The sequence below is a fragment of the Nerophis ophidion genome, linkage group LG05 (assembly GCF_033978795.1).
Source record: "Nerophis ophidion isolate RoL-2023_Sa linkage group LG05, RoL_Noph_v1.0, whole genome shotgun sequence".
Lineage (NCBI taxonomy): Eukaryota > Metazoa > Chordata > Actinopteri > Syngnathiformes > Syngnathidae > Nerophis > Nerophis ophidion.
In genome coordinates this window covers 9,943,648-9,966,794 of record NC_084615.1, presented here as the reverse complement: position 1 = coordinate 9,966,794, position 23,147 = coordinate 9,943,648, and the positions used below count along the sequence as shown (strand labels likewise).

The window sequence follows — 23,147 nt, the reverse complement described above, 5'->3', positions numbered from 1 at the left end:
ATGCTGAAAGGTACATACAGGTTTTGGAACAACATATGCTGCTATCTAAACGCCGTCGTTTTAATGGACGCCCCTGCTTATTTCAGCAAGACAATGCCAAGCCACATTCAGCACATGTTACAACTGCGTGGCTTCGTAAAGAAAGAGTGCGGGTACTTTCCTGGCCCGCCTGCAGTCCAGACCTGTCTCCCATTGAAAATGTGTGGCCCATTACGAAGCGTAAAATATGACAGCGGAGAACCCGGGCTGTTGAACGACTGAAGCTCTACATAAAACAAGAATGGGAAAGAATTCCACTTTCAAAGCTTCAACAATTAGTTTCCTCAGTTCCCAAACGTTTATTTAGTGTTGTTAAAAGAAAAGGTGATGTAACACAGTGTTGAACATACCCTTTCCCAACTACTTTGGTATGTGTTGCAGCCATGAAATTCTAAGTTAATTATTATTTGCAAAAAAAAATAAAGTTTATGAGTTTGAACATCTACTTTGTTGTCTTTGTAGCATATTCAACTGAATATGGGTTTAAAAATATTTGCGAATAATTGTATTCTGTTTATATTTACATCTAACACAATTTTCCAACTCATGAAAACAGGGTTTGTCATTTTAAATAATTGACATTTTAATTGCTGTAACTTTGCCACTATCTTGTGGACATTATAGGCAATTAAGGTTAATGACCATGAGTTGCACTTTGAAGTCTACAGAGCACAGCATTTTTATGTATGACCCGATCCAAACAACTTTTCCCACGCATGGCGCAGAAAAACTAACACAAAAAGTCAACACACATGGCCACACATAACACAACCTGCTCACTGAACTTTGTGGAGATTATAAAAAATTGCCAAACACCACACTTAATTTAAAATGACACCCATTTAAATCCCCTGCATTGCACGGTTGGGAAAATTATAAAGCACACTCGCCACATTTGGAAGTAAACAAGGTAGAAGTCTAACTTTCTCATACTCTTAATATCCAATTATATTGATTATTGGTGATATATCCATTATATTAATACTTAGTAAGTGGTTTTCTGTTGTTAATGTTTGATTAGATATATGCTATAGCAAAAGTATAATGCAACTGTAAGTGGTTTTATCGTCATTTTAGGGATCACACTGAGTTTAGGGCTCTTGGTGGGTTCTTTTTGCTGGGGAATGGTCTCAAATGGCTCTTTGGATGCTGAAGGTTGTCGACCCCTGGCCTTGGCGAAGATACGATTCTATAATTTTTATTTTCAATGACAACAAAGACCAGTAAAAATAGCAAAACTAAAAAGAAAGCAAGCACCAACACTGTTTAAGTTCCTTAAAAAAGAAACAAGCATTTTGTGATTATGCGTTAAAAGCTGCACATAGATGTATTGATTATTGATTAACTCCTTGCATTTTTATCAGTGTTTTAACCTCGATTAAATGTGAACATTTGAGCTATGTTAAGTGTTGTATTTGTTTTCTTTCATGATATTGGCCTAATGTTGGTGTGTATATGTGTGTGTGATTTTATGTCTTTTTTCTGTGTACTGCAAGTTGACGCTGCTTCTCACCTGAAGTTTAGCTGGCGAACTTTGGCTAAAATTGTAGTTAAAGCCATTTTTTACCACAGCCTTTTAGCTAGCTAGCAAGGTAATAAGCCAAATATCTTACTGAGTTGTGAGTCCAATTTGCACAATGAGCAAGGCATTCTTATCTTTAACAAGATTAGGGTGAAAGGTTCCCACTCTTTAGATGTTTTCACCCGCTATCTTGTTGGGAGCACTGACTTGTTTCTGTCCACAAAAAAACATGAGTGATGATGTCACCGTCTATTGTCGATATTTGACCACAATGTCGACGAATCGTCGCACCAGCATTGTCCACCACGATACTCAACATATGAAATAAAACACTCACTGATCCACTTTGACCGCCCTTCAGCTTTCCTGGAGCAGGAGATCAAGAGATCCATGTCCCCTCCCTTGAACGGACACCTCCCCCCTCCTTGTCCGACACCTTTGGCCCCCCAGCCTAGAGAGCTCATCACCATCGAGGAGGAGAGCGAGAGACTTGCCAGAGAGCTCCGAGAGGTGGGCTGAAACACCCCCTGTCATCTCTTTGGATGTTTTTTTTGTTGTTGTATTTTTAAAGGCCTACTGAAATGAGATTGTCTTATTTAAACGGGGATAGCAGGTCCATTTTATGTGTCATATTTGATCATTTTGTGATATTGCAATATTTTTGCTGAAAGGATTTAGTAGAGAACATCGACGATAAAGTTTGCAACTTTTGGTCGCTAATAAAAAAGCCTTGCCTTTACCGGAAGTAGCAGACAATGTGCGCGTGACGTCACAGGTTGTAGGGCTTCTCACATTGTTTATAATGTGAGCCTCCACATCAGCAAGCGCTATTCGGACCAAGAAAGCGACAATTTCCCCATTAATTTGAGCGAGGGTGAAAGATTTGTGGATAAGGAAAGTTAGAGTGAAGCACTAAAAAAGAAAAAGCGATGGCTCCAGGCGGCGGCAGTGGGACCGTTCCAGATGTAATTAGACACATTTACAAGGATAATTCTGGAAGATCCCTTATCTCCTTATTGTTTTAATAGTGTTTTAGTGAGATTGTAAAGTCATACCTAAAAGTTGGGTGGCTGCGGTGAACGCCAGTGTCTCTCAGAGAAGCCGATGGAGGAGCCAAGATCACAGCTCTCTTTTTGAGCTGTAGGAGGAAGCCCCATATTCCACCGAAGTCTCCGGTAAGAGCCGACTTAATATTACAATTTTCCCATCCAAAAACTTGCTGGTTGAAGTAGAAAACATGTTCGCTTGACCGCTCGGTGTTAAAGCTTCACAACAAACAAAGAAACACAGGCTGTGTTTCAGTGCTAAAGGCAGCTGCAATCCACCGCTTTCCACCAACAGGATTGTTCTTTGACGTCTCCATTATTAATTGAACGAATTGCAAAAGATTCAGCAACACAGATGTCCAAATTACTGTGTAATTATGCGATGAAAAGAGACGACTTTTAGCCGTGTGTGCTGCTGGGCTAATATGTCCCCTCCAACCCGAGACATCACGCGCACGCGTCATCATTCCGCGACGTTTTCAGCAAGAAACTCCGCGGGAAATTTAAAATTGTAATTTATTAAACTAAACCGTCCGTATTGGCATGTGTTGCAATGTTAATATTTCATCATTGATATATAAACTATCAGACTGCGTGGTCGGTAGTAGTGGGTTTCAGTAGGCCTTTAAATGTGTATGCATTTCCTTGTAGGTGTCCAGGAACAGAGACAGTCTTCGGGCTCAGCTGACCCAACTTTGCCAGTACAGAGGGGTGCTGACAAAAACCCACTCCCTCACAGCTTCCCAGGTGATGTCAAGAGCACTGTTTACTTCTTTTCTTTTGAAATCACATGCAACGCTAATTGTCTTTTTCTGACATTTCTCAGGCACCCCCACCTATTCTGGAAAGCCAAGGCCTGTTTGATAACCGCCATGACGTCCGTCTAAGGTACATGTCATCAAGTCTTAATACAGGTGGTCCTCAGGTTACGAACGAGTAACAGAATTGTGATGAACCTAAATCAGACCTGGGCAAATTAAGGCCTGGGGCATGCGGCCCATTAAGCTTCTCAATCTGGGCCGCCGGACATTCCCAAATAATTTTATTTAGATCTTTAAGAAAGGAACAAGCTGCCATTATGATGTGCAGTGATGTTTTCAAATGACCGTAAGTCTTAAACTATACAAAGTCTTTCAGTTGTTAGAATCTGCACTTTTGCATGATATACTAGTTACTATGGTAATCTAATTAGTTTAGATTAGATAGTACTTTATTTATTCCGTCAGGAGAGTTCCTTCAGGAAAATTACAATTTTCAGCACAATCCCATTCAAGATCAGACAAACATTAAAGGGAGACAGAACAGGATCGCTGACGGGTCTGCCGGCTTCCAGCGCCCCTTACAAAAAAGATGAGATACAGGTAAACAAGGGGGGAGAAAAAAATAGAAGATTAAAATAAAATAAAAAAATCGGTCTTAGCCTGGGCCGGCCCTGGAGAGGGGGTGCAGAATGAGGCCAAGGGAAAAAAACAACAACTCATAGCCATAGTACACATCCCTCTTACATGTGTGTAAGAGGGAAACATCAAACATCAAAGAACACATAGGACATTAAAGACATTAAAGCAGCAGATACAACCAGACACTTCTACATACAGCTATGAATAAAAAGAAAAAGAAACATATACACTGTGGTGGCCTCTGCGGTGTTCCACGCCATCGTCCGCTGGGGTGGAGGGAGGATGGCCAGAGACAGGAGCAGACCCAACAAAGCAACCAAGACAGCCGACTCCACTCTCGGCCAGTGTCCAGTCCGCATTGACATAATTAAAGTTAGTATGGTAGTCTAATTAGTTACTATGGTTATCTAAGTCACAGCAGCTCAGACGAGGCACCAAGTACAGTGTCAGCGTGAAATGCGGGTATCAGGGAAAACATGGAAGGAGATTTTTCCAACAAAGTTCTAAAGCTAAGTGATATATCAGATATAACATCCTAGGTGGCTTTAGTTTTTACCCTTCGCGTTCATATTTTGCTGCGTTTGTTGCATTTTTGTTGCGTTTTGCTTGATTGTAAAATATGTCGATCGAAAAAGGGTGTGACGTCCATATGTTGAAAATATTCAGTGTTTTATCGTTCATAATTAATATTGTAAATCCTGCATTCTTTATTTTTTAGTTATGTAAAAATGTTAATCTAAATTTGGCCCCCCGAGTCAAAATAAAAGCTTAGTGGTATATCATATATATCAGATGGTAAGTGTTTTTTTTTACCCTTTGCGTGCATATTTCGCCGTGTTTGTTATATTTTTTTTGCGTTTTGCTTGATTGTAGAATGTCGATCGAGAGGGGGTGGTGACATTCATATGTTTTCAATATTCAGTGTTTTATCGTTCGTAGTTAATATTGTAAATCCTGCATTCTTTATTTTTTAGTTATGTAAAAATGTTAATCTAAATTTGGCCCCCCGAGTCAAAATAAAAGCTTAGTGATGTATCATATATAACAGATGGTAAGTGTTTTTTTTTACCCTTTGCGTGCATATTTCGCCGTGTTTGTTACATTTTTTTTGCGTTTTGCTTGATTGTAGAATGTCGATCGAGAGGGGGTGGTGACATTCATATGTTTTCGATATTCAGTGTTTTATCGTTCGTAGTTAATATTGTTAATCCCACATTTTATTGATGTCTCATTCAGTAAAAAAAATTAAAATTCCATTCCGTTTAAGGCGGTCTGTTATAACGTTTTTAACATTCTATCAAATACTATTGTGAGGTTTTGTATTAGTGTTCCTAAAATATATATATACCAGCCCTAGACACATTTATTTCCTCTAAATTTGGCCCCTCGAGTCAAAATAATTGCCCAGGCCTGAGCTAAATGAACGCCTACTTCATTCACGTTGTACATAGAACACATGAAAGGGGTACAAAATACAATAACAAGCGTAAAACGGACCTTCCCCCCCGGATCCTTGCAGTCACGGCCTTTCTGATACCCTGACTCACCACCCAAAAAATAGTAGGACGCCCAAAATATGAAATTATTTACCATACCAGACGAGCCTGCAAAATATGGGAACTTTTATGCATGTTAAGGGCCTGAACAAGGCGTCCAAACATACAGAAGAAATAACAAACTTTCAATATGGCCCCTGCAGTGCTTGCTCCGCTGCTTGGGCCCTAATAAAAAAAATAATAATAATTTCAGTGTCGTTGTCATTTGTAACATTTAGGATCAAAGTCTGACCTTGAACATTAGAATTGTTTTTTTCGCAGTTTATCATCACTTTTATGTGTGGTATCCGTCATTTTAACCACAACTTATTTGTTTAAAGTCACCTGAGGTGTTCGTCAAAGTAAGACCTTTTTTTAACCGAAAAATGGCAAAAAATTGTCGGACCAAAATTTGGCGCGATACCACAGCCACATCTTATGGTTTAGGGTAGGGATGCACCGAAATGAAAATTTGTGGCCGAAGCCGAATAAAATTTAAAAGCTTGGCCGAAGGCCGAATAATGAATGCAGTTTTTCACAATTTTTTAAATAATGCATAAATAGCCTAGAATAAATATTTAGACATGTTTTTCAAATAAAGTAATTTTTTATTGAATATTGACATTTTTTTAATATTCCAGTAGCCTTTGCTTTTCAAAATAAGCACAAGGTTTTTCATTTATATTAGGCCTTCAAACAAAACATGCATTCCAAAAAAAATAAAGTGCATTAAAGTGGATAAACCCACAACAAATGAATTATTGTCCTTTTGGCAAAAGTCTGCTTAGCCACAGTAGATATGCTAATAATGTAAACAGAAGGCTCAAGTAAATCTCAATTAAGTGTGTGCTTGTAACCTCATACACTTATACAGGTAAACAACATAACAGGCTAATAATGTAAACAGAGGCCCCACTAAATCTCAATAAGTGTGTGCTTGTAACCTCTTACACTTATACAGGTAGCCTACACAACAGGCTAATAATGTAAACAGAAGGCTCAAGTAAATCTCAATTAAGTGTGTGCTTGTAACCTCATACACTTATACAGGTACACAACATATCCCAACGTCACTGCACGTTGGTTGATTGCGTCACCGCGTCAAAAAGTTGCGTCACACACCACTATTCGGCCATGTTTTTAACTCATTCCACCGAAGGCCGAATGTGGCTTTTTTTGCCATATTCGGCCGAATATATTCGGTTACCGATTAATCGGTGCATCCCTAGTTTAGGGAAAAAATTGTACGCACTTTATCGTCACTTATGTGTATTATCTATCATTTTAACCGTGACTCATTTGGTGAAATTTCCTAGGAGGAGTTTGTTAATGTGCAGCCCTTTTTTCTCACCGAAAAATGGAAGGCGAATACCAAGATAATCGACTTTGTTTTCCTTTTCAGTTATAGGTTCCTGAGACTTTTATGTGTCTCTTGTCATGATAGACGTCTCATGCGATTTTCGTGTCGATCTGTGAAACTGGTAGGAAGGGCTAATTTTTCCTAATCTTAAAGATGGCACTAGAGATGGCACTAAAATTTCATTGTTTATACCCCAAAAATAAAACATTTTTCGTCATACCTGACGCAGCCTGCAAAATATGGGGACTTTTATGTCCCCAATTTAAAAAGGTGTACAGAAGAAAATCAATTCAAAATCAAAATTTCAGATTATATCCCAGATTTAAGTGTATCAGAAGTAAAATAACCAGAGAACTTCTTCTTACTTTTATCCTTGTAAGTGGCTTGCATACTGCACAGTAGAGATGCGCGGTTTGCGGTCTCATCCGCGGATCCGCGGGTCGGGCGGGTGACATGACGAAAAAGTAGATTTTAATTAGATTCGGGCGGGTGGCGGTTGAACCATTCGGAAATATTTGCTATACATGGTTCAGGGATCGGAATCCTTTTTCCATTCTAAGAGCTATTTAAGACCCGTAACACAAAACGATGAAGACAATAGGAGACGTAAATATTCTCTAGAATGACTAACGGCAGGCACCCAGTTGATAATTATTGGGTAGTGCTATGAAGTCATTGGCTATGCCGCCTTCTACAGCATGTGCGATTTGCTTGCCAGTTCAGCAACATGTTGATTGTCAGCCACACGCACACGACTGCAAGGCATACTGGGTGACACAGAGTACACTAATGGTTGTGATATAAACAATTTTAACAATCTTTGTAATATGCGCCACGCTGTGAAGCCACACCACACAACAATGACAAACACATTTCGGGAGAATATCCTCACAGTGACACAACATAAACGCAACACAACAAATACCCAGAATCCTTTGCATCCCTGTCACGTCCTGACTATTTCATACACCCCGCTAGCAGCAAACCCCGCCACCTCTGCCCCCGTGCGTCGGTAAGGTGGGCGGGGTTGGGGGCGCGGGGGTGTAAAATATATTCAGGAAATATCAGGGATGCAAAGGATTCTGGGTATTTGTTGTGTTGCGTTTATGTTGTGTTACTGTGAGGATGTTCTCCCGAAATGTGTTTGTCATTCTTCTGTGGTGTGGCTTCACAGCGTGGCGCATACTAGTAAGAGTGTTAAAATTGTTTATATCACAACCATCAGTGTAATCTGTGTCACCCAGTATGCCTTTCAATCTTGTACGTGAGTTTGCGGTAGCTGCATACAACATGTTGCCGGACTAACAATCGGATTGTACATGTTGTTGAAGGTGTCAAAAGCAATGGCATCACAACACGCCCTTATTTTTGTCATCAGGATGAACACCTTTGGATATTCGCGAGAACGTTTGTGGCTCCCATTGTCGTTTTTACTCTGTGAAACGGGTCAAAATAATATTTTGAGGGGTAAAGGTGGCCGGCCTCTCATGTATTTCAACGGGCGGGTGGTGGGCGGTTGCGGTTCTGATAAAATGTTCGTTCGGGTGGACGGCGGGTGGATGACGACTTTGGTGATGCGGTTGCGGATGATATAATTGCCTATCCGCGCATCTCTACTGCACAGGGTGTCGCTAGAGAGCCAGATACGGGCAATTCTTATTGGGAGGAGAAAGTCTCAATAATGACACCACTAAGCTGCTTAGTGTTATCACTGTCGATATCATAGAAGAAAATCTTTTTAAATGTTCAAAAGACAACTTTATTTTTGACAATAGTCACAGCGTTTAAGCCGTTTCCACTAGACATGCAACCAATGCTGATTTCCCCACTGAGTATTTTAGCAAGTCTAATTTAGGGCTGCAGCTATTGATTGTTTTAGTCTATTGATTGCCATTTTCGATTACTGTAGATAAAACACACTTTATAGCCTCAGTGTGTGTTTTAAGGAAAATAGTTGAAGTAAACAAAATTTGTTCTACTTTCCGTGACCATCATTCTTTTTTTAAGTAATTGGAATTCCTAAACATTGATATTGCACTTTCAATAAAAAATCTAATTGAAAAACGCCTCCGCTGTTCGCCGACACCCGGATCACGGCAATCTTATGCGCTCTATTGCAGCGGCCGTGCAGAAACTGTCTGCATATTTAAAGGGGAACATTATCACCAGACCTATGCAAGCATCAATATATACTTTGATGTTGCAGAAAAAAGACCATGTATTTTTTTAACCGATTTCCGAACTCTAAATGGGTGAAGTTTGGCGAATTAAACGCCTTTCTGTTTATCTGTCTTTTAGTTCTGACGTCACCGAGGTAACACACCCGCCATATTCATTTTCACATTACAAACACCGGGTCTCAGCTCTGTTATTTTCCGTTTTTTCGACTATTTTTTGGAACCTTGGAGACATCATGCCTCGTCGGTGTGTTGTCGGAGGGTGTAACAACACTAACAGGGAGGGATTCAAGTTGCACCACTGGCAAGAAATCTGCCGCCAGACCCCCATTGAATGTACCAAAGTGTCGGCACATTTTACTGGCGATGCTAAGACAGACATGGCACAGAGATGTATGGATAACCTGCAGATGCATTTGCAACGATTAAGTCAACGAAATCACAAAGGTGAGTTTTGTTGATGTTGTTGACCTATGTGCTAATCAGACATATTTGGTCACGGCATGACTGCCAGCTAATCGATGCTAACATGTTACGCTAATTGATGCTAACATGCTATTTACGCTAGCTGTATGTACATTTGAAACTAGATACCCACATTTAATGCGAAACAAACACTTACCAATCGACGGATTTAAGTTGCTCCAGTGTCACAAGATGCGAAAGTCCTGATCGTTTGGTCCGCACATTTTACCGGCAATGCTAATAAGGTAGCCATGCTATGGGCCACTTCATTAGGTACACCCACGCTATGGCCGAATAGCGTCAATAGCTATTCGCTCAATAGCTTCAAATTCTTCTTCAATTTCGTTTTCGCTATCTGCCTCCATACTCAGACCATCTGTTTCAATACATGCGTAATCTGTTGAATCGCTTAAGCTGCTGAAATCCGAGTCTGAATACGAGCTAATGTCGCTACATCTTGCTGTGGTAACCGCCATGTTGTTTGTATTGGCAGCCCTGTATGACGTCACAGGGAAATGGATAGTGGTTTCGAAGATAGCGAAAATAAGGCACTTTAAAGCTTTATTTAGGGATATTCCGGGACCGGTAAAATTTTGGAAAAAAACTTCCAAAAATACAACAAGCCACTGGGAACTGATTTTTATTGTTTTTAACCCTTTTGAAATTGTGATAATGTTCCCCTTTAAAGTTGCGCACGACCAGTTTTCCTCTCAGGGAATAAAACAGAATCTTTTGGATGACATATATGTTGAGTAGAAAGGACCACAGAGACAGAAGACAGAATAGTACTTGGCAGAGTTTTACTAAATATTTAGGAGACAAGCCCTTACAACGCAACCATAGCATCACCAGGAGGGGTCTAACAGTTAGACAACCCCCCCCGCCCCCCTTCACAGAGAGGGATGCACCTGCTGATAAGAAGAGGCAAACAGAATGGGAACGGCCTCAAACCTCCCTTTTATTGTGCAAGACACTGGGAGCTCAAGGTCGAAATATGGAATTCAACAAGAGTTAATAAGGCAAGGGAAATATACCGGCCACACGAACATCTCCAGAGGGGAGAGTACCAGCAGCATGACTGCACGATACAATGTTATTTAAAACCTCAAAGTATATGAAAAATATATGCATTCTTCACACACTCCATGTCGTCCAGATATCATACATTTTTCAATAGCTGCACACGATAAATTGTCTTACATTAAACATTAAGAAAACGGCAACAACGTATTTTGTAAACAAATAAAATGTCATCCTTTCCAAATATAACGGTCAATTAGGAGATAATACAACATGTTAGTGAATACTGTTACCTGGGTGTCATTTTAGACCCAACACTTGTCTGTAAAAAACATATCAAACAGATGTGCCTGAGTCTTAAATACGACATAAAAACGTTCAAATGTATCAGGAATTCGTTAACACTGGAGGCAGCTCAAACTTATTTTAATGCAATGATTATGTCTCGTTTTTATTATTGTATAACACGTTGGTCGCAGGCAAGCAAAATGACACTGAGGCATTTGGAAACTTTGCACAATCGCTCAAAATCCTTGACAGGAAAACCACAACATCACCATCACTGTTTAGTTCTTCAAAAATATAGATTATTAAACTTAGCTAACATTCAAAGATTAGCATCAATTCGAATGGCCCATCGAATCCTAAATAACACTGCACCAGCGCCACTTAAGCACTTTGTCCAGTTTACATCTGCTGTGACAACTAAAAACACGGGGGGGCACTGTAGCGTACCCAGATGTAAAACATCTTTTGCACAATCAGCCTTTTCATATAAAGCCATAAAGGAATGGAAGGACCTTACAACAAACTTAACAAGTTTAACAGATTACTCTTCATTTACAATTGAAGTTAAAAAGTGGCTTTGGAGCAATCAAAGCTGCTCACACGGTCAATAAGGTGGGCACTATGACTGACACATCAACTTAATGTGTATTATATTTATCCATGACAGCATTTTTGTTTTAAATTGTGAGGTGTGTGTGTTAAAGGCCTACTGAAAGTCACTAGTACCCACCGCGCCCTCGGATAGTTTATATAAATGATAAATAAATGGGTTGTACTTGTATAGCGCTTTTCTACCTTCAAGGTACTCAAAGCGCTTTGACATTACTTCCACATATACCCATTCACACACACATTCACACACTGATGGAGGGAGCTGCCATGCAAGGCGCCAACCAGCACCCATCAGGAGCAAGGGTGAAGTGTCTTGCTCAGGACACAACGGATGTGACGAAGCTGGTACTAGGTGGGAATTGAACCAGGGACCCTCGGGTTGCGCACGGCCACTTTCCCACTGCGCCACGCCATCAATGATGAAATATTAACATTGCAACACATGCCAATACGGCCTTTTTGTTTATTAAATTGCAATTTTAAATTTCCCGGGGTTTTTTTCTTGAAAACGTTGTGTAATGATGACGTGTACGCTTGACGTCACGGGCTGTTAGGAATATGGGCGCTGCGCACACACAGAGCTAAAAGTCGTCTGCTTTAACGGCATAATTGCACAGTATTCTGGACATCTATGTTGCTGTATCCTTTGCAATTTGTTCAATTAATAATGGAGAAGTCAAAGTAAAAAGATGGAGTTGGGAAGTTTTAGCCTTTAGCCACACAAACACACGGTGATTCCTTGTTTAAAATTCACGGAGGTGAAACTTTACTATGAATCAGAGCGGACATGGATCCCAACCGAATGTCAACCAGCAGGTTTCGGTGAGAAAATTGTGGTAAAAAGTCGCTTTTTACCGGATATCAGCTGAGCTTGCCCCGTCCCTAAAGCTTCCGTCGACTTCGCTGAGACACTGCGCGTCAACACACCCCTCCGACTATCAGGCACTGGCGTGGCGCAGTGGAAAAGTGGCCGTGCGCAACCCGAGGGTCCCTGGTTCAATCCCCACCTAGTACCAACCTCGTCACGTCCGTTGTGTCCTGAGCAAGACACTTCACCCTTGCTCCTGATGGGTGCTGGTTAGCGCCTTGCATGGCAGCTCCCTCCATCAGTGTGTAAATGTGTGTGTGAATGGGTAAATATGGAAGTAGTGTCAAAGCGCTTTGAGTACCTTGAAGGTAGAAAAGCGCTATACAAGTACAACCCATTTATCTTTTATTTATTTAAAACACTAGCAACACAATAGAAAGATAAGGGATTTCCCAGAATTATCCTAGTAAATGTCTCTAAAAACATATGAATCCGTCTCAATGCAATCGCGTTTTTTTTTTTTTTTTCTCTAGTCTGTCGCTATCAATATCCTCAAACATGAATCTATCATCCTCGCTCATATTAATGGGGAAATTGTCGTTTTCTCGGTCCGAATAGCTTTTTTTGTTGGAGGCTTCCATTAAAATCAATGTGAATATGTGAGGAGCCATCAACATGTGACGTCATCGTCTGCGACTCCCGGAAGAGGCAGGGCTTTTCTGTTAGCACCGAAAGTTGCAAACTTTATCGTGGATGTTCTCTACTAAATCCTTTCAGCAAAAATATGGCAATATCGCGAAATGATCAAGTATGACACATAGAATGGACCTGCTATCCCCATTTAAATAAGAAAATCTCCTTTCAGTAGGCCTTTAAAATCATGGTTGTTTTTACAAATGACAGATGTGAACAAGAGCATGTATTGTCTTTGTGTGATGATGTAAATGAGGTGTGGTTGTATTATGTATTAACTGTGTCCATTTTATGAATTTTCTTAATTTGATTACATGATATGGTATGATTTTATTGTCATAATTTTATTACATGATTTTTGTACCCCTTTAATTTAGGTAGCCAGGGACTGCCGATGGAAATTAGCCATTAAGATATAATCTGTCACAGAATATATCTGTCTTTGATCTTAATGTTTCTGTGCATCGTCCCTTCAAATAAAGACTGAACTAAACTAAAGGCGTATGGCTGCGAAAATAGAGAAAAAAATGTGTAAAATTAGAGGAAAAACTTAGCATACTTAATTAGTTTGTTAGCATGCTACCATTTGTATGCTAACAGTTAACAAATGTCACATACCAAGTTTTATGACTCTGGTGTAACCGAGCTTCGTGTAAGTATGGCTGAGCTACAAGAGGAGGTAATCATGTCTTTTTGGCATTTGTCTCAGAGCAATCGTCCATTACGGCGTGGCGTAGTGGGTAGAGCGGCCGGCCAGAAACCTGAGGGTTGTGAAGTGTGACGTGAATTACATTTATATAGCGCTTTTTTCTCTAGTGACTCAAAGCGCTTTACATAGTGAAACCCAATATCTAAATACATTCAAACCAGTGTGCATGGCACTGGGAGCAGGTGGGTAAAGTGTCTTGCCCAAGGACACAGCGGTAGTGACTAGGTTGGCAGAAGCGGGAATCGAACCTGCAACCCTCAAGTTGCTGGCACGGCCACTCTACCAACCGAGCTAAACCGCATTAATAGGTTAATGTGGAAATACCAAACAGGGCGGTATAGCTCGGTTGGTAGAGTGGCCGTGCCAGCAACTTGAGGGTTGCAGGTTTGCTTCCCGCCTATTGACATCCAAGAAATCGCTGCCGTTGTGTCCTTGGGCAGGACACTTCACCCTTTGCCCCCGGTGCCGCTCACACTGGTGATTGAATGATGAATGAATGATAGGTGGTGCTTCCGTCAGTCTACCCCAGAGCAGCTGTGGCTACTGATGTAGCTTACCACCACCAGGTGTGAATGAATGTTGAGTCCCACTTCTCTGTGAGCGCTTTGAGTGTTTAGAAAAGCGCGATATAAATCTAAGTTATTATTATTATTATTATTATTATTAAGATCGTACATACCCATTAAATTGGCCCATTTTTTTTTTCATTCGTGAATGGCGTTTTCATGGTAACACAAAATGTTCCCAATTTAGAGTACCCAAATCGGCGCAAACGAGACCTTCCCGACGGTATAACATATCTGGGGGTTCGTTGGCTGGTTTGTATCTTATTAAGCGAAACATGCGGAACTATAATAATAAAAGTTGAAGTATGAGCAATAATAATATGGGCAATAATAATATTAAAAAATGAATTAAAAGTTGCCATTAATAGGCTTAAATTAAGTAAATCGCCAGGATCAGACGGTTACACGGCAGAGTGGTATAAGGAATTTAAAAATGAATTAATACCTGTCTTACTCCCCACATTGAATTGGGTCTTAAAAAAGGCACAAACGCCACCTAGTTGGAGGGAGGCAATTATTTCAGCTATACCAAAAGAAGGCAAGGATGGAATCGAATGTGGATCTTACAGGCCAATATCGGCTCTCAATGTAGATTATAAACTATTTAATTCCATTATGGCCAAACGATTAGAAGATTTCTTACCTATGTTAATACATAATGATCAAACAGGTTTCATACATCAACGCCAAACACAAGACAATATCAATCAATCAATCAATGTTTACTTATATAGCCCTAAATCACTAGTGTCTCAAAGGGCTGCACAAACCACCACGACATCCTCGGTAGGCCCACATAAGGGCAAGGAAAACTCACACCCAGTGGGACATCGGTGACAATAATGACCCAGTGGGACGTCGGTGACAATGATGACTATGAGAACCTTAGAGAGGAGGAAAGCAATGGATGTCGAGCGGGTCTAACATGATACTGTGAAAGTTCAATCCACAATGGATCCAACACAGTCGCGAGAGTCCAGTCCAAAGCGGATCCAACACAGCAGCGAGAGTCCCGTTCACAGCGGAGCCAGCAGGAAACCATCCCAAGCGGAGGCGGATCAGCATCGCAGAGATGTCCCCAGCCGATACACAGGCAAGCAGTACATGGCCACCGGATCGGACCGGACCCCCTCCACAAGGGAGAGTGGGACATAGAAGAAAAAGAAAAGAAACGGCAGATCAACTGGTCTAAAAAGGGAGTCTATTTAAAGGCTAGAGTATACAAATGAGTTTTAAGGTGAGACTTAAATGCTTCTACTGAGGTGGCATCTCGAACTGTTACCGGGAGGGCATTCCAGAGTACTGGAGCCCGAACGGAAAATGCTCTATAGCCCGCAGACTTTTTTTGGGCTTTGGGAATCACTAACAAGCCGGAGTCCTTTGAACGCAGATTTCTTGCCGGGACATATGGTACAATACAATCGGCAAGATAGGATGGAGCTAGACCGTGTAGTATTTTATACGTAAGTAGTAAAACCTTAAAGTCACATCTTAAGTGCACAGGAGGCCAGTGCAGGTGAGCCAGTACAGGCGTAATGTGATCAAACTTTCTTGTTCTTGTCAAAAGTCTAGCAGCCGCATTTTGTACCAACTGTAATCTTTTAATGCTAGACATGGGGAGACCCGAAAATAATACGTTACAGTAGTCGAGGCGAGACGTAACAAACGCATGGATAATGATCTCAGCGTCTTTAGTGGACAGAATGGAGCGAATTTTAGCGATATTACGGAGATGAAAGAAGGCCGTTTTAGTAACGCTTTTAATGTGTGCCTCAAAGGAGAGAGTTGGGTCGAAGATAATACCCAGATTCTTTACCGTGTCGCCTTGTTTAATTGTTTGGTTGTCAAATGTTAGAGTTGTATTATTAAATAGAGTTCGGTGTCTAGCAGGACCGATAATCAGCATTTCCGTTTTTTTGGCGTTGAGTTGCAAAAAGTTAGCGGACATCCATTGTTTAATTTCATTAAGAAACGCCTCCAACTGACTACAATCCGGCGTGTTGGTCAGCTTTAGGGGCATGTAGAGTTGGGTGTCATCAGCATAACAGTGAAAGCTAATACCGTATTTGCGTATGATGTCACCTAGCGGCAGCATGTAGATGCTGAAGAGTGCAGGGCCAAGGACCGAACCCTGGGGAACTCCACACGTTACCTTAACGTAGTCCGAGGTCACATTGTTATGGGAGACACACTGCATCCTATCAGTAAGATAAGAGTTAAACCAAGACAGGGCTAAGTCTGACATACCAATTCGTGTTTTGATACGTTCTAATATAAGAAAGACACTACATATTATGGATCATATACAAAGAAAAAACATCGAAGCAGTTGTCAGAATACAATTATCTACCCATACATAAAAAAATAAAAGATGATATAGCAAGATGGAACTTAATTCCTTTTTTTAGCCTTAGTTCTAGAATTGATTCCATTAAAATGAATGTACTGCCGAGACTGCTATACCTGTTCCAAACCCTTCCAATAGAGATTAACCAAAACCAATTCAATGAATGGGACAAAATGCTATCAAGGTTTATATGGCAAAGTAAAAGGCCAAGAGTTCGTCTCAAAACTTTACAACTGATCAAACAAAAAGGAGGATGGGGTTTACCTTGCCTCCGATATTATTATTTTGCAGCCCAGATGAGAGCAGTAGTATGTTGGTGCAACCCGTCATATGTTGCTCAATGGAAAATTATTGAAGAAGAAATGGCCTCCATCCCCATACAAGCAATTCTGGCAGATAGCAATTTACAAGCCCGCATAAATAACATTGATAATCCATGGGTGAAATGGACCCTTAAAGTGTGGAAAAAGATCATAAAGGAACACAAACTCAAGAGCAATATTGCAGTTCTTAAGTGGTGTGCCTATGATACAGAGTTTGCACCTAATAAATTAGACTCAAGATTTAAGGACTGGATATCTAAGGGTATAACAGCTTTATGTAGTGTATTGGAAAATAAAAAAAATGCCTAGTTTTGAAACTATGAAAAGGACATATATATTAGAAAACCAAGATTTTCATCGATATCTGCAGTTGCGTCATTTTGTTAATATGAAGATGAAAAGCGTCAGAAAGACGAATATATGTTGGATTGAATTGTTTACAAAAGCTTACAATTCAGAAATTATTGATAAAACTGTTTCATGCCTGTATAAGTGTTTGTTGAATATGAAATTATACTCATCCTCATATATTAAAACAAAATGGGAGAAGGAAGGAGGGATAAGTATATCGGAGGAAGAATGGACAATAATATGGAAATATCAATGGACTTGTACCAGCTCACCCAAGTGGAGGGAGTTTGGCTGGAAAAGTTTGATCAGATTTTTTATTACCCCCTCTCAGAAGTCTCACTATGATAACTCCCCTGCCTGCTGAAGAAATTGTGGGATTTCAAACGCAAGCCACTACCATGTTTTCTGGGACTGCTCTACCATAAAGGACTATTGGAAAGAGATACACCAAGCTTTACAGGATATTTTTAAACGAGAAATACCCCTTGAAAGTAAAACTTTGTTTTTTGGACTTGCTCCTCAAGATTGGCTGAAGAAAGATAAATACTTAATGGTGGCTTGTAAAAAGACCATCACTAGGAAATGGATATCCCAGGAGAGCCCAACTTTGAAGCAATGGATGGAAACCACAATGTACATATATAAAATGGAGAAGATAACTGCCTTTATTAATTATAAATCGGAGAAATTTGACTTATACTGGGAAAACTGGGTCAATTATGTCACGCCCCATAAGCCTGACTTAAATCTTGGGAATTAGTGTACTGTTTAAAAAAAAAAAGGTTACTCTCTATATGTGTATATATACATATAAGTATCTGTATATATTTTATTTTATTTCTGTTCATTATTATTATCAATGTATTATTTATTCTTTGCTGATTTAATTGATGTATGTGTAGATACTACCTTGTTTTTGTTTATCTCTGTTTCTTTTTCTTTTTTGGGGGGGTGGCAAACAAAAATTCTTTTGACATTTAGGACAGACAACGGTTATGTGATGTATGTGAATATGATTTAGTAGATGGAAATGTCTGATGCTGGATGTCAATAAAAAAAAAATGAAAAAAAAAATAATAATAATATGGGCTGCTTGCATTGCGGCAGGCCCATAATGATGAAGAGCTTAACAAGAAGTACCGGTACATTCTATGTATACTTTATGATCATTAAATCGAGGCTCGTCACCACACACTGCTTCTCTCTCAGTTTTGTGGCGGGCGTGGTCCACCCTTGGAGGGTCCCCTCATTTGAGCGCTTGCTGTGGCGGGCGTGCCGCGGTTATATCATCGTGGATTTCAGAGAAATGGAAGATCGCCTTGAGCACCCCGACACGGTAAGAACTGGTACAAAGAGAAGAGGGGTCACCTCGATCTTCTACCACCATTGTTTTCTTCCTGTAGGGAGAGATGGTGCAGTGGACCGTGTTCCTCATTTCCTTCTGGGGGGATCAGATTGGCCAGAAAGTGAAGAAGATATGCGACTGGTGAGTAAATACTTAGTTATGCCCTTTGAAGTGACTGCATAGAGCTTGTTGGCAATTTTCGTTTCCCTTTGTTGCAGCTTCCGCACGCAGACGTTTGCGTATCCCGAGAGCACGACTGAAAGAGAAGAGATTCTTCAGGGACTTCAAGGGAGAATTGAAGATATCAAATCAGTAAGTCAAACTTTCATTCCCTGTTCACGTCCACTGTTAGTTAGTAACGTGCGGATCGATACTGTAATATCGATTCCGCCAATACCAGATCTTTCTCCTCTAATATCGATTCTCAAATCAAAATATCGATACTTTTGATACTTTAGTTATTTGAGATAACGTGTATCATTAACAGGAACACGCTGTTAAAAAGTAACTAAACTTGTGTCAATGTTGAATGCTTTTGTTTGTGAAGTGAAGTGAATTATATTTATATAGCGCTTTTCTCTAGTGACTCAAAGCGCTTTACATAGTGAAACCCAATATCCAAGTTCCATTTAAACCAGAGTGGGTGGCACTGGGAGCAGGTGGGTAAAGTGTCTTGCCCAAGGACACAACGGCAGTGACTAGGATGGCGGAAGCGGGAATCGAACCTGCAACTCTCCAGTTGCTGGCACGGCCACTCTACCAACCGAGCTATACCGCCCCGTTTGGTATTTCCACATTAACCTATTCATGCCACACTTACTTTTTATTCTTATAATAGTTTTTACTAATTAATGTATTTTAGTACTTTTATTATGTTACTTATTTCCCTTTGTTATGGTTTGAAACGCCATTTTTGTTTACTTTATATATTTTTTCTTCTGTTTTTTCTGTTGTATTTGCTTGGCAGTATGGTTCTTCACTCCACTACCTCAATTACTTCAGAGTTCGACATAAATAAATAATAACAATAAATGAAGTATAATAAGTATAAAAATATTACTCCCTATATGTCTATAGTTCTTTTTTTATGTATTTATTTACTATCTTTTTATATTATTGTATTTTTTACTATTATTATCATTATTATTATTATTATTTTTTAAATGAATTAATTTGTTAATAATATTATTACTTTAGTTATTTTATTTTACTTATTTTTCTGTTTTTCTTCTTTTTGGGGAGAAGAGGTGGCATACAAAAAAAAAATATTTTGAGATTTAGGGCAGACAATAGATGTATGGTGTATGCAAATATGTAATAGATAGGAATGTCTGATGCTGGATGTCAATAAAAAATAATAAAAACTAAGTATAATAATAAATACATGATCATAACAAATAATATAATAAATACTATATAAAAAATAAGATGTAATAAATAACTGTATTCTTTATGCTATGTTATTTGAAATGCGCAGCTTTTAAAATTTTAGCAGACACATTAGGTACATTTGCACAAAGTATTGGTATCGTCAATACCATCCTGTTTTTTACTCAGTATCGGAAAATCAGTGGTATCGCACATCACTACTGTTAGTCTACTTGCTCAGTTAAGGCCTGGGGAGGAAAATGAAATTAACAATAAACAAAAATGTCATAGATAACCATGTCCAATTGTACATGACATAGATGCCATGTCTGATTGTTTTCTTCCTGTGTCGCTTCCAATCGGGGAGCAAGAGGGTTCACTCTCCATCGCTCTCAGCACCTGAGTGCGGTTTATTCAATTGAAGAATTAAATGAAGTGAGTGAATTCTCTTGTCAGCCACCCACAATCTCTGTATCGGTGGGTGGAGGCGGGACCGCTTGCTGACAAATCCAGGAAGCACCGACATAGCTTTGCGGGTCGCTAGTCAGAAGCACTAGAAAATAACAACTATTAGGAGGAAAACTTTTTTTTTGCAAAGCCAAATGTCTGGTATGGGAATATTCCGAATGAGCAATATGAGCCCATCAAAACAGACAAACGAGCCTGCATGCCCAATTGTTTGGAAAGTGATTGCAACAAAAAAAAAATCAGCAAAACCAATCACTTGACCCAGTTTTTCCAACTAGGGAAAAACTGCACTTCAAGATAGGGATGGGCGATATATCGCATATACTAAATATATCACGGGTTTGTCTCTTTGCGATATAGAAAATGACTATATCGTGATATTCGAGTATAGGTTCTCACGCAGTTGCTTTTAGCTGCGGGCATTACACTACAGCTGTTTCTCACTTTTTCCTAAAGTTAAAGTTAAAGCACCAATGATTGTCACACACACTCTTGGTGTGGCGAAATTATTTTCTGCATTTGACCCATCGCCCTTGATCACCCCCTGGGAGATGAGGGGAGCAGTGAGCAGCAGCGGTGCTGCGCCCGGGGAATCATTTTTGGTGATTTTTAACCCCAAATTCCAACCCTTGATGCTGAGTGCCAAGCAGGAAAGGAATGAGTCCATTTTTATAGTCTTTGGTATGACTCGGCCGGGGTTTGAACTCACAACCTACCGATCTCCGGACGGACACTCTAACCACTAGGCCATTAAATAGGTGGCCTAGTCTTGTTTTTCCTTCTCACAGAGACATAAAATAAGCCCACCTCTTACATACGTCACATACTGTCGCGCGTGCAATGTCATACGCACCAGCATAACATCACGTGTAATGCTAGCGGAGCGGTGCAAGTGGTAATACGAGAGAAAGAAGGTGCGAATCTGGTATCAAATGAAGGAAGAATAATTAGTTCCCAAGAAAAACAGCATGGGGTTCATCGTCTGGCGGTGGTTTGGCTTCAAGCGGGAATATGTTGAACAGACAACCGTAATATGTCAAGTATGCGGCAAAAGCGTTGCTACAAAAAGTAGCAGCACTACTAATTTGTCACTTGCTTGAGAATGAAGAGTGCTTGAAACTCCACATGTCAACATTTTGGCCGGTGCCACACCCACAAAATGCACCGACCCAATTGATCCTGGCGTCTTCCATTTCCACATCAACGCCGTGTGAAAAAAAGTAGTCAAAAACAGAAGGAGATAACGTCCGCAGGAAACCTACCACATAGCGAAGGACATACAGTTTTTGATTTCCTATTATGCAGTTCATTTTTATTTGACACTTATTGAAATATCTTGTGTGACATCATGCACAAAAGTGCACTTTGTTTGTTTTAAACTATTGTAGTACAAAAAGTGCACTTTAATTTAGTGTTGTTTTGATATGTCATCTTAGTGACATCATGCACAAAAGTGCACTAATAGCTTGTTTTAAAACGTCTCTGACAATCTTACACTTTCTGTTTTGGAAATGACATGAATGTTTGTGCCACTGCTTAATAACTTTAATAAATACACTTTTGGTCAATTGACTTAGTTGGGATTTCCCTCTCTGCATGAATGTTTAAAATGAGCATATAATACTGCAGTATGAACAATAATGTTTTAATGTAGACTAAAATGGTTATATAAAGAAACAAACAAGTTATATTTATATTTGTCTATTACCAGATGGCTTCTATGTTAGCTACCTCTCTTTGTTTATGATGTATATTTTCTGCTGGATCTACTCTCTATTGTATGCTGCATCTGTTACATATACTGTAATAATGTACATGATGATTGGGATTTGTTATATGTTGTATAATTTATATAGAAATATAATATATGGATGGATGGATAATATCCATCCATCCATTTTCTACCGCTTATTCCCTTTTGGGGTCGCGGGGGGCGCTGGTGCCTATCTCAGCTACAATCGGGCGGAAGGCGGGGTACACCCTGGACAAGTCGCCACCTCATCGCAGGGCCAACACAGATAGACAGACAACATTCACACTCACATTCACACACTAAGGCCAATTTAGTGTTGCCAATCAACCTATCCCCAGGTGCATGTCTTTGGAGGTGGGAGGAAGCCGGAGTACCCGGAGGGAACCCACGCATTCACGGGGAGAACATGCAAACTCCACACAGAAAGATCCCGAGCCTGGATTTGAACCCAGGACTGCAGGACCTTCGTATTGTGAGGCAGACGCACTAACCCCTCTGCCACCGTGAAGCGGATGGATGATATAATATATATTATATACTGCATATATAAAATGTAAATATTACATTTGTTATATTTTATATTGCTACTATGGTACATTTTTAGTCTACTTTATAACTATTGTTTTCGCCCCTTTTGTTGTGCCCTTGTGTGCATTATCCTTTCCATCCTTTTCCTTACCATCCTTTGTAACTGAGCTACTGTGTGGATACATTTTCCTTGTGGATCAATAAAGTTAGTCTAAGTCTAATCTGAATTGATTTCATTTTAGTCTAGTTTTAGTCGACTAAAAATACAATACATTTTGTCGACTAAAATATAAAGTATAAGGCAAACTAAATTCCCAACACGACCTGCTCTCCATGATTATATTAATAAGTATATTTCACACTAACCTTACTGTGTTATTTTAGCTGAAATAAATTAAGCATTAAAATTTGTTTTGAATAATAA

The 23,147-nt window shown here is 39.8% G+C and overlaps 1 protein-coding gene across 2 annotated transcripts in view; it reads left to right on the top strand.

Moving 5' to 3' along the window:
- Positions 1-23,147, top strand: part of LOC133552617 (V-type proton ATPase 116 kDa subunit a 3-like) — a 66,900-nt gene that overhangs the window by 12,891 nt on the left and 30,862 nt on the right. For both annotated transcript variants that reach the window (XM_061899919.1, XM_061899918.1), the window contains exons 4-9: positions 1,923-2,071; positions 3,259-3,354; positions 3,434-3,495; positions 18,471-18,597; positions 18,665-18,747; positions 18,825-18,918. In XM_061899919.1, coding sequence (XP_061755903.1) covers positions 1,923-2,071; positions 3,259-3,354; positions 3,434-3,495; positions 18,471-18,597; positions 18,665-18,747; positions 18,825-18,918 — 611 coding nt within the window. The remainder of the gene's footprint in view (positions 1-1,922; positions 2,072-3,258; positions 3,355-3,433; positions 3,496-18,470; positions 18,598-18,664; positions 18,748-18,824; positions 18,919-23,147) is intronic.